This window comes from Benincasa hispida, chromosome 12 (assembly GCF_009727055.1).
Source record: "Benincasa hispida cultivar B227 chromosome 12, ASM972705v1, whole genome shotgun sequence".
NCBI lineage: Eukaryota > Viridiplantae > Streptophyta > Magnoliopsida > Cucurbitales > Cucurbitaceae > Benincasa > Benincasa hispida.
Genome location: NC_052360.1, coordinates 13553919 through 13568022, shown reverse-complemented (window position 1 = coordinate 13568022; position 14104 = coordinate 13553919). Strand labels below are relative to the sequence as shown.

At 29.0% G+C, this 14104-nt stretch overlaps 1 protein-coding gene across 1 annotated transcript; it reads right to left on the bottom strand.

The window, feature by feature from the left end:
• Positions 1–246: 246 nt before the first annotated feature.
• On the bottom strand, positions 247–5750 carry LOC120092888 (NAC domain-containing protein 7-like). The gene is made up of 4 exons (XM_039051132.1): positions 5339–5750; positions 2225–2397; positions 1838–2112; positions 247–1144 (listed from the first exon to the last, which is right to left on the bottom strand). The coding sequence occupies exons 2-4, from the start codon at positions 2382–2384 to the stop codon at positions 590–592; spliced, it is 990 nt and encodes a 329-aa protein (XP_038907060.1). The 5' UTR covers positions 2385–2397; positions 5339–5750; the 3' UTR covers positions 247–589.
• Between the last annotated feature and the right edge of the window lie 8354 nt (positions 5751–14104).

Here is a 14104-nt window from a genome sequence, read left to right as displayed (position 1 = left end):
TTGATTTTAGAAGGTTCTTTGTCCTCAAATATCATACTTCATTTCTTCTTAAAGAATATAAACAAAGCCTTGATTATAGAGAGGTGAATAAAGAGAGATACTGTAAAGGAAATGAATAAAATTCCAATATGTAATTACATGGGAAGGCCGAGTTGGTCCTTTGGCATGCAATATTTGAATATAAGCTAAAAATACATTCAAACCATTCACTCTCACCGAGTTGGTTTCCAATAAACACTTGGGATCAATATCATGAGACAAGAAACCTCGTCAAATTTATTCATATAACTATTTAATAATATATATTTTCTTTTCTAACAATTCCCCTATTTATATATATCTTCGTATTTAATATATTAATCAATATTTTTTGCATCATTAAAAGCTCAGCAGTAGTTAATTAAAAAGGCATACCATCCATTTTGCTTCTTTATTATGTACAGCAACCTCATAATATCATTAATATTTGACTTCTCCTTTCAACTGTACCTTCCTATAATTAGTATTTTGTATATTTTCTAAACTTCTTTTGAACACACACCATGTAGAAAATAATTTTTTTTTTTTTTGAAATTTCCCTTTTTGATGATCACTTCCACATATCCACTTGGCAACTTGATGGGGACGCCAGCGCAAACTCCGGTGCCATATCTTTACGTTCATACTCCGACATGGTGGCGGTGCTACCGGAGCTGGGTGGCACTTGAAAAATAGCTCCATGAGAATAGTTTGATTGCTTCAAATCTTGATCATTGCTGAGTTGAGAAGCTACAAATTTTTCCATTACTCTCCAATCTGTCACGTGATCCACCGCATGCTCGACGCCGTAAAGCGGAGTGATGCCGGTGTCTCGGTCGTAGGTATAAGGGAGCAGAGAGTTGGCAGCGGAAGATGTGGGGATTTTTGGACTTTCTAGGTGAGGGAGCTGGAGGAAAGCCGGGTCGTGCAGTGGCGCGTGGAAGTGTAATTCGAGCTCTTGTTTGCAAGGATAAGGTGGGTGGTGAAAGATTTGGGTGGTCGGAGAATCAAGCTCCGGCATGAAGGAGACTTGGTCGTCGTACCAGCACGGCGAGCCATAGTCGCCAGCTTTTCTCACTGTCGGCATTCTCTTCTTGAAAACCCTGCAAACAACCCATCCTTCCTCCTGGTATATACATTGACAATTTTGATGAACTTGTGTTAGAATAATTGAATTTGTTTGATTTTTAATGTATGATTTGTCATATTTTCAAACAGATTCATATTGAATTATTCAAAGTGGGGTATCCATATAACTTCTCTCATTATCATCAATCCTTGATTATACGTTTATGAAAATTAAAGAAACACGGATACGAATCTAATACCAATTGAAACACTATTTTTTAACAAAAATTAAGACATGAACATAGTAAGTATTATTTATACTATAAAAAAGCGGAAGCCAACAAACTTTATATACTAGGGTAGAAGAGCAAATTAAATTTGAAGTAGTTTATAATTTTTGTTTTATATTAATATCAATATTTATTTCATACGCATTTAGAAATGGAAGCAAGCAATTGTAACTATTGTTTAAACATCTACAAATAGCCAACATTTGTCAAACAAATAAAAAAATTTGGGTGTAGTCTAGATTGCATCTTTCTTTGTGCTGTCAAATAATTATTCAATAAAATTTTGTTATATGACAATTTATTTTTTTTAAAAAAAATGATTTATTTTTATTTTTTCTTATTATCTACAGGGGAGGATGTTTCCAAAACAAATCACAAGCGTCACAGACACTATATATGTAATGTGAGAAACAAATGTTGTGTGTAATAAAAGAGAAGAGCTGTGAGTTTAAGGAGTTTACCTGAGGAGTAGCATTTTCATTAGTTTCAAGTCGATATTCATGCATAATCCAATCAGATTTCTGGCCATTGGGAGCTCTTCCTTTATAGAAAACAAGGGTTTTTCTCATACCAACTAAAGAATGACGAGCATAAATAGCTTTGTCTCTTCCTGTTGCTTTCCAAAACCCTGCTTTTGTTGCTCGATTTGTTCGAGTCCCTGTTGGATACTTCTTGTCTTTGTGGCTAAAAAAATACCATTCATTTTGATCTTCACTTCCAGCCACTTTACATAGTTCTATATATATATATATATATATATATAATTAACTTCAATAATAATAATAATATCATCATGATCAAAACCCCATAACCTTAATTAGTAGTATTAGTAGTAATTTTAAGTATACCTTGAAGATCCCATGGCTCGATTCTGTAAAGGTCAACATCTTTGATGATATCTAAATCAATTCTCTTAGAACCAACCTTCTTTCTGAGGTAATAATCAACCAATTCTTCATCTGTTGGGTGAAACCTAAACCCTGGGGGAACATGTGGAATACAGTTCATATTGATCCACCACCTAATTACACAATAACAACCCCAAATTAGAAACTCATTATTCGTATCATCTCTAATCAAATGGAATATATATATCTTAAATATGTACGAATTAAAACCCTCACAACTTTTAGGCAGCTGCCTGAGTCTATTTGTGGTTTTTAAAGCTTTAACAAATACTTAAGGGGTTTTGTTAAGTTGCATTTGATAACCATTTAGACATATTTTGGTAATCTTTTGAATTTTTTTTAAAGAAAAAGAATAAGTCTGTTTCTTTTTTTTTTTTTTTTACTATGATTTTCATCTTTCTTAAATATTAAAGGAGTTCAATTCCTATTTTCTTCCATTAGTAATATATCTATTGGGGTAATGTTTTCTCAATAGGTTTTCGAAAAAAGAAAAAAAACCTACGGAGTTGAATTCTTATCCAATTTCTAAAAACAAAAACAATTTTTTAACAATTACTTTCTTTAGTTTTCATAACTTGGTTTGATTTTTTTTTTTTTTTTGGAAAAAAGATACGGGGTATAAGTTAGTAGATGCACCAAATTTTTCCAACTAGATTGACACAATCTTAACATTCTCATCATATCCCACTTCTTTTCATTGACAATATATCAATAGAATAATAACAAAGCAAGAAATTTAAGAGGTTGTTTGGGGGGATCGAATATAATCAGAAATACTGAGAATCTGAGAGGTGTTGGAATGCGAGCGAAATCGAGAATGGAACAAAAATGGGACTGTGAAATGTGAAAACAGTTGAAAAGAGGGTTGGATTGAACATTGTGGGAATAGAATGAGTTTGGTATTACAATTCGAGCTCAAAACGCTCAATCCAAACCTGGATTTTGGATTATATTACATTACATTCCAATTCTATTACAGTCCAACAAACATCTCCTAAATGTGGAAGGAGTGTTTATAGACTTAATTTTAAAAAACTAAAAACCAAATGGTTAATAAACAAGACCTTCACTTTTAATTTTTTGTTTTTGAAATTTATTTTTATTTTCTCTTAATTTTCAATTACGGTTTTCACAAGTGATCTTAAAGAAACACTTGAACTCCTAACTAAATTGTTTTTTGAAAAGACTATTGGGAAAACAAGGTCAGGAGCCACACTGGAACAACTAGATTGACACGAACTTAGCTAGCTAAATTCTAAAAGCATGACAAGTTCTTGGAAACCATTTTTTTAGGGTTCACAACTTGACTTATTTAGCTAGTTGAGATATCCTCATATATTAATTGATGTATTTTGTTAAAAAAGAAAAAAGAAAGAAAGAAAAAGAGCTATTTTAGTGAAACAAAAAAAAGTACAAGAAAGTAGCTAGAGAAAAGTTTTCCAATTTAAGGAAATAGAAAATGTACCATAGGTACAAAAGAACTTGGATTTAGAGTACCAAGTAGCTACATCAAGGTTATTAGTCTCCCAAAGGGTGAGAGTGGTACAGGCTTTAGTTTTTTAAAACATTAGTAGAAGTGGATAACAAAATATAGTAACTTAATTGGTACAATTAATATTTAATTATAAGCTTAATTAATTTCAAAACAAAAATACAAGAACCAGATGGTCATCTAGGCCTTGAGTTTTCAATTTTGTTTCTAAAGTCACCTAATTTTCAATTTTGTTTCAATCCGTTTGTCTTTCAATTGGAAGACATTTGACTTCAAAATGAGTCTAACTCAACTGACAAAGTTTGTACTATCAATTTTATAATTATAAAATTTTATTCTCTCATCCTATGGTAAAAAAGAAAAGGAAAACATTTGATTAATGATTCAAACTTCTATTAATATGAGCATCACTTGATGTTTAAAGACATCAACCCCTTCAGAGGTTCAAATTTATACCGCTCATATTTTTGTACTAAATCAGAAGGTTCAATTTTTTGCATTAAAGGTTTACGTTGGTAAAAATTATATATAGCAGGGTTTGCTAAAATAAGCATAATTAACTGACATCAAGTATGTATTATCAATTTCGAGGTCAGAGATTCAATCTTCCTGCCCTCACGTATTGTTGTCGAAGATAAATAGTAGGTTTACTGATTTTTACATAGACTAAGCAACATAAATATCATAGCCTAGCTTTCTGATCTGTATATAAAGTACATTAAAGAATAATTCTAACAATCCTTCTCAAATCTAAGATATAAGTTAATATTGCATGATATATTTATGAAGAAAGAAACACTTGTAATTTCTTTCACTACTAACCATTAATTTCCAAATGGCAACAATATGTATCAAAGCTTAAGCTTTAATTCTCTTAGGACAATAATCAAGGTTTTTAAGAAGTAATCATAGCTTTTAATAGTAAACCAAACCCTACCAAAAGTTAGAAGCAATCAAGTAGCAACCCAAATTAAGCTAAAATGAGGCTAAAAATCAAATCAGACACAAATATTGAAGACATAACTTAATGTTTTCGCTTTGTTAGGTTAAATTAGCAACGTAAAAACAATAATTATGAGCAATAAATTTAAAAAACCTATTATATTTAAGGCAAAATCATATTGCCACATCTAAACACACCATCTTTCCTTATAAAAGATCTAATTAGAAAAACAAAAATAATGAAAGCATATATTAGGCCATAATTCAAGCTACTTAATTATGCCCTAAATATGCAAAATGTGGTATTTAAGGTTAACGTGGATGAAAAGGGATAATAAAGGTGACATTTTGACAAAGAAAATACTATATATTATAACTAAATTTATCTATTAATTATCATATATTATCTATTCCATTAACTAAATAGAAACAACAAAAGCGTTTTACTATTCAAGGATGAAGTAAGAGGAGTTCGATTCCCACACCTCATAGATTGTCAAAAAAAAAAAAAAAAGTGCATATAACAACTCATAAAATGATATGAAGTAGGTGAAGAAGATGATAAAGAAGATGAAGATGAAGAATAATGATAATGAGAGAATTAAAATGAAAAGCTGAACCTGGGGGAGTTTTGAGAGTTGAGAAAGGCTTATCCAAAGCTCTATAGAGCTTTGTCCAGAGATCTGATAGCTTTTAGGGGCAACACCTCTTTTAGCAAAAACTTTATGAAACTGAGGGACAAAGAATCAAACAAAGTTGCCAAAAGAAAGAAAAAAACTCTCCTTCTCCTTCTTCTTCTTCTCCGCCTTCTCTTTTCTCTCTCTCACAGAGAGAGATCAGATCCCGAGAAATGGACGAAAAGAGGAAGACGAAAAAAGTAAAGGACTTCGAGGGAATGGGAAAACCGAGAGGAGGTAGGGTTAAATAACAAACAAACACAAAAATATATGGCCCAACAATCTGTATGATCTATTATCCTTCTTCTTCTTCCTGTTCTCTCTCATGTCTTTTATTATTTTATTTCTCTTTATGTCTGTCTTATCTTTTTAAATGTGGGAGTTGATTGCTACAAAAGCTTCGAAAGCAATAAAAAAGGAAAAAAAAGGGTGGCGCTAAAATGGCTCATCACACACAAGCAGCAACCTCTTACAACACACCCACCAGCAACTGATGTAGACCATAAAGACAATTATGTTCTTTTTTATTTTTTATTTTTATTTTTCAAGGGATGATAGAGATGGAGATCCAATGGTGAGGATTAGTTGGAAGGCTCTCAAATGACTCGAAAGGACAAAAAGTGAATATTACACACAATTTAATTCACATCATTATTAAACTTATGATCATTATTAATATCTAATCAATAAAACTCATTGTTTCTTTCTTTTCTTTTCTTTTTTTTTTTTTTTTTGTCCTTAATAAGAATTTCTCTCCTTCTAGATGGATCATCATTTCCTTTTCCATTTTCTCTTTCAAGTTTTTTTTTTTTTTTTTTTTTTTTTTTTTTTTTTNTTTTTTAATGTTGTTTTGTTTTTTTGTTGTCTATGAAAATCTGTCTTTTAATGTTTGGAATATATGTCATTGGCAAAAATGTGTTTTGTTTTCTCTTTTGCTTCAATTAATGCAACATCTGGGAGGTGAGACATTAGAAACATCTATCTTCTTAATAATAATAAAAAAAAATATCTTGAATTATGTGTTTTGCGTTATTACCGTATAAATTTGCTATAGTAATGCAATTAAAAATTATAAATTCACATTGAAGAAGCTTCCCATAGAGATGGAATAACACAAATTTTCATCGATTTTGTACAGTGGTAATTTGTGAAGTTAATACAAGTACTAGAGAAAGTGAGATCTAGAGATGCATCGAAATATCTCAACTAAGTTGACATCTCCTAAGCATCGTTATTAAACACTTAGAAAGTCAATTCAAACAAATTCTAAATTTAATTAAATTAATACCTCTTTCAACTTCTCCCTTTCATGATAAATTCCTTCTTTTCAATGATGATAGTTAACTTCGATTAGGATTATAAAGTCTCAACATTGTAGTTTAATATCCAAAGAAGTTGAGATAAAATGAACGGCATATTTTATACGACATTTAAAATAAGAAACAAATTTATAAAATTTTGAATCTCTCAAAGCAAAATAGAGAATTAGACAAGTAGCTATTAATAATACACAATATTTATGACATTTTGAAAAATAAAGAAGTTAGAAGTCTAAATCTCACATACATAATAGTTAAACTAAAAAAATATGTACAATTAACAACTATTTGTCAATCATATATTAAATAACCACACAATATCCAAAATTTACCGACCCATTAGAAAACATATCATTTTATCATCTTATTAAAACAAAAATATGATGACAAAATTAATTAATAAATAAATAAAGCTATTGAACATCCAAATACAATAAGTCGGAAAAAAATATCTTAAAAAGTAAGCAAAAAATATCTTTATATATATATATATAAGCAATTGAATCCTAGAAAATCATTCTATATCCATGTGGCCTTGTGGGGTTCTTCGCACGTACCATTTCGGTCTTAAAAAAGGACCAAAATTTAATGTACCCCCACCAACACATACAATTACATAGAAAGCCAGCCATAGAATATTGAGGAAAAAAAGTGCAAATATAAAATTATATATTATTTTAGACCCAAGAAAAAAGTGCAAATATTTTAATAACCAAACATAACTTACAAAAAAATTATAAACTTTTTCTTTTGAGGTTTCAGGAAGCTACACAAATTTATATATATATTCGAGTAACTCACTATTGCACGCGGCCTCTGGTTGGTCGGTCCGCATTTTAATTTAGTTAAATTATAACTTTGTGTCTATGTATCTTCACAATTTTGATAATTGTGTCTACTTCCTCATTAAATTTTCAAAATTACAAATTTAATATTTAAGCCTTCAAATTTTAATAAATCCACATATCTACTAGACACAAACTATAAAGGTTTAAAATATTATTTTGATAATTATATTTTGAAGTTTGTTCGACTCTATATTTAGTATTCTTAAATGTTCAATTTTAGTCCATATATTTTCAAGAATTATTAAATTTAGTCGATTTAAGTTAATTTTTATCCAAATTGGTTAAATAATAATAATTTTTATACAATGAAATACAATATTGAATATATTTTCAAAATGCAGTCAAAATATGAATAGATAATAACTTTAAAAGAATATCAATAATAAATTTGTAGTAGAGACTAAATTTAAGATTGATTAAAAGTATAATCACTAAAATTAAATGTGTACGTATATATATTAAAATTCAAGTTTTAAAATATAGGGATGAAAATGATATTTCAATCAAAGAATAAAAGTATAAGGTTCATTAAACATAAAAATTAAATTTATGTTGAATATATTAATTAATTTTTTTATAAAATAAATTGAATTAATCAAAGACCTTTCAGGTATATAATCAAAAGTTCAATGACATATTAAACAAAAGAATATGAAATCTATTAAAGATTTTTTAAAGTTGAAAAAATCAACTAAAAATACAACATTAAAGTTGAAGTACTAAATTTATAATTAAACTTATAATTTTATGTTTGTTCACATCTGGGAAAATGAACCAGCTTATTTACAAATATAGCAATATTATTGTTTATCAGTGATAGACATGTATACATATCTATTAATATCTATCAAACTAATAGATATCTATTTATATATATCATTCATAGAAAGTAACATTTTATTATATTTATAAATATTTTTTACTGTTTTTTTGATTTAAGACAATTATCCTCAATTTTATTTGTTAATATTTAATCTGTTATTGTAATATTCAGTGGGGCCAAGAGGGAACCGACCACTGGAGAATACGATGGGGACGGCTCTCCAAATACAAAAGTGAATTATTTTAATGTGTGGAGAGAGGCGGCTCGAGTCGGCTTAGATCGGCTAAGCCGTGAGAGAGCAGGTGGCGGTTAGTTTAGTGTAATTTTGTATGCGTGAAATTCCGTGCTGGGGGACTTATGGTGGAGAGTGGGGCCCGCTCAGCTGAACAGAATGATGTCTTGTTCTCGGGAGTGAGTACGTGGCGGCTAATGGTCCGGCGTGGGCTAGCCCACGATCATTAAGCTCACAATACTCGCGGGTGGGGGGTGCATGCCGGGTTTTAAAAATATATGAAAATTAAAATATTAAAAAAATAATAAAAAAGATAAAATGTGGGGTCCATCCGTTATCCTATACGTGGGGCCCACCTGTCGCTTTTTTGCCACAGAAGCTGACATGACACGTGTCCCACGCTGTTTGGTGAATCGAGAATGCCGATAAGTCAAGTCAAGTCACCACTTTCTGATTTTCTGTTTGGTTTTTCTTTTTCTTTATTTGTTTTTTTTTCCGTATAATCGGGCCGGTTACGCGCCTACACCTAAGGGGGGCCACTAATTTAAATATCAATATTATTTACCTACATTATAAATTCAGTTTCTCAAATACGATATTAATAAAAAGTATTTATATATATCTTAGACTATATTTATAATAATTCGTCACGTATCAAATTCTTTTTAAAAATATATTTTTGAATTTTTTTTATGTATGATTAGAGCAAAATACACAAAAATGGATATACTTTTACTCACACTTTATATCCAATTTTTCTATCTATTCTACTTTTTTTTTTATATGTTAAATGATCATTTTCGTCACTAAATTATTTGAGCTTAAGCGATATAAATATGTGCTCACAATGAATAAGTTAGTAGTTTGAATCTTCTATTCTCATAGTACTAAAAAATTAATAAATTTTCAAATGTAACAAATTTGTTTGATTTTTATATGATAACGAATTAATTTCTAATTTTTTAATTTTGTAATTAATACTGATAGGTTTTATTTTTTTAAAGTACAATTACTTTAAGTTTTTAATCTTCCAAATTTATATCAATAAGCTATTGTTTTATGAAATATTTATTAAAAATTTATGGACTTTAAAATGTTCAAGTTCCAAACCTCTATTAAACAAAAATATTGAAAATTTTAAAATTTATTAGACTATTTTTTTTAAAGTTTAGAAGTTTATTAGACAATTTTAAAATTTCAAGGAACAAAACTATAATTTCTTTTGATTTATTAGTTTGTTCTCTATCGTGTCAAATTATTATTCACTCATTCAAATCCAATCATATTATATAAGGTATATATATTATTTAAATAATAATATTATTATAGACCAAATTGAAAGTTAAGATCCCACCTATCGTATATCTAAAAAAAAAAAATTGAGCCAACGAATTAAATGTTGCTCAACCTTTTGATGATATTATATTATCGACTATGTCAAATCTCACATTTAAATGTGGCTGAATATTTAAAAAAAAAAAAACGGAATTTTAAGAATTTAATTGTATTTTTAAATTTTTAATGGAAAAACAGAATCATGGAAATTTACGACATAAGATAAACAATTGATTAATAAACCTTTTTTTTTTCCCTTAAAATATAATCAATTTTTTAGGGTTTTCTTTTCTTGCGCTCCGTTCCTTAGCATAGCAAGTACAGAAGTGAAGCAAAAGTCTCACACGTGAGCCAAGTGTCATTTCTGGCCCCACATCCTGCTTGCGTGGCATCGACCTTTTTCTTTTTCTTCTTATTTTGAGGAAATAAATAATAATCCTAAAAAAGAGGAGAAAAGGCCAATTATTAACAATAATAATGATTTTATTTAAACAAAAACAATAATAATGATTTAAAGTTGTAATTGATTAGAGATTTACCAAACACCATTTTGGTAGTCAACTAGTAATTTCTACACAAATTATGACTCCCATAACTAATTTTGTTCGTCTCTCTTTCAAAGTATTAAGAGTTTGTTTTTATTATTTATCGAGTGTTTCACATAATTAATGTGAAAATTTTAAACAATTGACAATGTTTATTTGTTGTTCATCATTACTCTAGATCATATATGTTCGAAAAATGTTGGAATTTTTTTACCATATTACTTTATTTAGGGTAAATTATTAAAATAATGGATTGGTTTTATTTATAACTCTAAATTTTGAAAATTTTTATTTTAACCCTTTAAATTTTTTTGAAAGGCTTTCATCGTTAAAGTTTAGAAAGAAAATATTTGCATCTAATTGTATGTTACTAAGTAAACAAATTTAAACACATACAAGAAATAAACTTGAAAGTTAGAGTTAATGAAAAAATCACAAATGAAAGAATGGAGAATTGGGATTGTGAGAAATTAAAGGAGGAAGATGACAACATGTTTGGTTCAAAGATGCACCACTTGTCTTTATTTTGATTTTATGTATTTGGATTTGTTCACATAAATTTATACAAATAGGATTTGTTCACATAAATTGATACAAATATTAATAATTATGAATTTAGTGGCAAAGACTACATGGGTTGTTTGGAAATGAATTTCAAACTTCAAGAATTAAAAGAAATTTTTATAGTTTGGATATAATTGAACAAATCTTATAGTACAGGAGTATTTTATATGGATCTAATTAAATCTTTTTCTAATTACCAGAAGATTCCTCCCCCTTAAACCTATTAAGTATAACAACATTACAATTGTGATTTTAGATTCTCAAATAACTAATATGACGTATTAATTGGACTTTACTAGAAGGTTTTTCTCGAACCTCGCTTTTATCTGTATTTGCTTAGACATTGAGCTCTTCTATAGTCCCTTTGTAATTATTATTTTATGATAATAGATCTAGTTTCGATTCGGGGTATAATAAAAATGTTATGAATATATCAATCTAGTTGAGATATTTGGGTGCACCTACCAATTCCTTTATCTTTCTATATGTTATTAAAAAATGACTTATTAATTGTTATGTTGAGTTATGTTTAGTTCTCTATTTTTGAAACATTTTACACTACTATATAATAGACGTTTGCAAAAATAGCCTATTTTTCGTGAATTGTAGTTACTTTTTTTTCTTTTTGGAATTTATAAATATTAACTCATTTTTGTTTAGCTACAAGGGTAGATAACCTTATTTCTCTAATTTGCCCACAAAATTAAATAAATCGCAGTGTATTCTATATAATAAAACATAACTCTCATAGCATACACTCCATCTTTTGAGGTTAGAAATTTGATCCCATCTTCGTAACTATAACACTAAAAAGAAACATTTTATCTCAATTAAAAAAAAAAAAGAAAAAACAAAAGAAATACCATAGAAGTAGTATATATATATATATATCAAATTGAGAATATTATTTTTACTTGCAAATAATTGTGTATCTTTGTTATGTAGTAATTTTGTACCTAAGAAACAAACTCAAAATCAAAAAGGAAAACTAAGGACGAAACTAAGGCAAAACGTCTACCCCCTCCAAACATAACTCTCAAGACCCAATCAGGTCTGGGAAAGAAGAAAATTGATCGGTTGAGTAGGGTGATCGAGGCCGAGGCGACTCTTTCACCTAAAAGAAGCATGTGTCTCGTATTCCCTAGGTTTGAATATTCAAAAGCATCTCTCAACCTTATATAAATATGTTATTTTGATCTCTTCTTCATTCTCAAAATCTTAAAGTTTATTATACTAATATTTTTCGTATGTTTAGCTTAAGCATCGAAGTATGTGTGAGAAGCATCATATCGACCTAAATTTTTTAGGTCACCTCTTTCTCAAATCAAAAAATTTATTGTGGAAGCATCAACAATTTTGATGTACAAATATTCGAATAAATAATAATACTGCCATGAGAATAGAACATATAAGGTTCTTTTCTTTTTTTTTTTTAATAATATTTTAACCCAAATTAAAACATGGACTTGATGGCACATGTGTAAGGGTAAACCAATTTTGTCCCATTAAGATATATGTGCTTTAAGGGGAAGTACAAGATAGATTACACTAATTGCAGTAGGTTAGATATATCACTCTTATCTTTTTTTAAAACGCTCATTGATTTACCTCAAATTAAACACCAAAACAAGGCCATAACATTATCTATATAAACTCAATAGTAACTATTCATTTCTTTATTGAGTTCAACAAACTGTGTTGGATATGAAGAATCTAAGCCTCCAAGTTTCAAAGATAGGATTAGTAGACTAAATTATGTTAATCTAACAACGATCTACAAATAAATGTATTTAATTTTACTAATAAAAAACTATGTTGGTTTAACCACCCTAATCATTCTAATATCTCTTTTGATTAAAGAAAAGATAAACAATTTGTCTTTTGTGATCCATCATCCAACTAAAAATCATTCTAGTTATAGGATATATTTTTCTTTAAATCGCCTTTTTTTAATCCACTAATAAATACATTTTAAAGAGAGTTCGGATTTTGATGATGTTAATAAGTTAACCCTAATTTTTTTTTTTAATCCTCCGTTGTTGTTTGCTAAGTCTTTCTAGCTTGAAACAAATAATCGCACTTTAAAAAACAATACAAAGAAATAGCATGCAAATTTGGAAAAATGCTCATAATCTGGCTACTTTTTCGTCTCATCGATATAAGCTCTTTTCAAGATACAGTCCAACTACTATATCCCTTAAGTCAGCAATTTTTATGTAATTTTGTCTTCTTCTTCTTCTTTTTGTTTTTTTTACTATTTACTTTTTCTCTCGGAGGCTTTCCTCTAGTCCATCTTTTATCTTTCTTTTGAGCTCTTCTCCAGCCCCACTTTATACTGATGCTTTATATGAAATGAATTCTTAAAGATTGAGGTATGATGAGCATGCTATGAATGTATCGATCTAATTGAGATATTCGGATGGATCTACTTAATCCTCACCATCTTTTTGTATCTTTCTCTAAAAAATAGCGATGTCAGCATAATATTATAATTCAAGCTCTATATATAGTTCATAAATTTGAATTTATATGACAAAGAGATTAGAGATTCAAATTTAATAATCATTCACGCGTATTTTGAATCTATTGAGAACAAATGAACATGTGAATATAGATTCCATACGGGATGGAGGCCAAGGAAATAAATAGAGAAAAAAGGGCTGATGAGAAATATAGAAGTGGAAGATGAGGGGGTAAGAAATGGTGGGGTTGAAAATGTTGATGATTATTGATATAAAGTCATTATTGTCTTGGTTCCCCACGTTCAACAGAAATATATATATTGTACATATGGTTATGGCCAACATATAAAACTTCTAAAAAGGGGTTCTTCTTAGATATTTTCCCTTCTCAGCTCCTATTTTCAATCCCAATATGAGAGCCAGAGGCTTCTATCATAAGATTAATTCACTTTCAACTCTGATCTCTCTCTCTCTCCTTACTCTTTTAGATCCAACTTCTTTTACCTTTTGAATCCTAAAACGTGGTTCCATCCTAACCGAGTACAATATTTAGGTTGTATCTATCTATTTATGGTTCACTT

Bases quoted from the DNA above. Each gene is read 5' to 3' on its own strand.
- LOC120092888 (XM_039051132.1), bottom strand. From the start codon at position 2,384: ATGAACTGTATTCCACATGTTCCCCCAGGGTTTAGGTTTCACCCAACA. The intron at 2,113-2,224 runs GTATACTTAAAA...ATATATATATAG, and splicing joins CGAGCCATGGGATCTTCAAG to AACTATGTAAAGTGGCTGGA. The intron at 1,145-1,837 runs GTAAACTCCTTA...TGTATATACCAG, and splicing joins ATGAAAATGCTACTCCTCAG to GAGGAAGGATGGGTTGTTTG.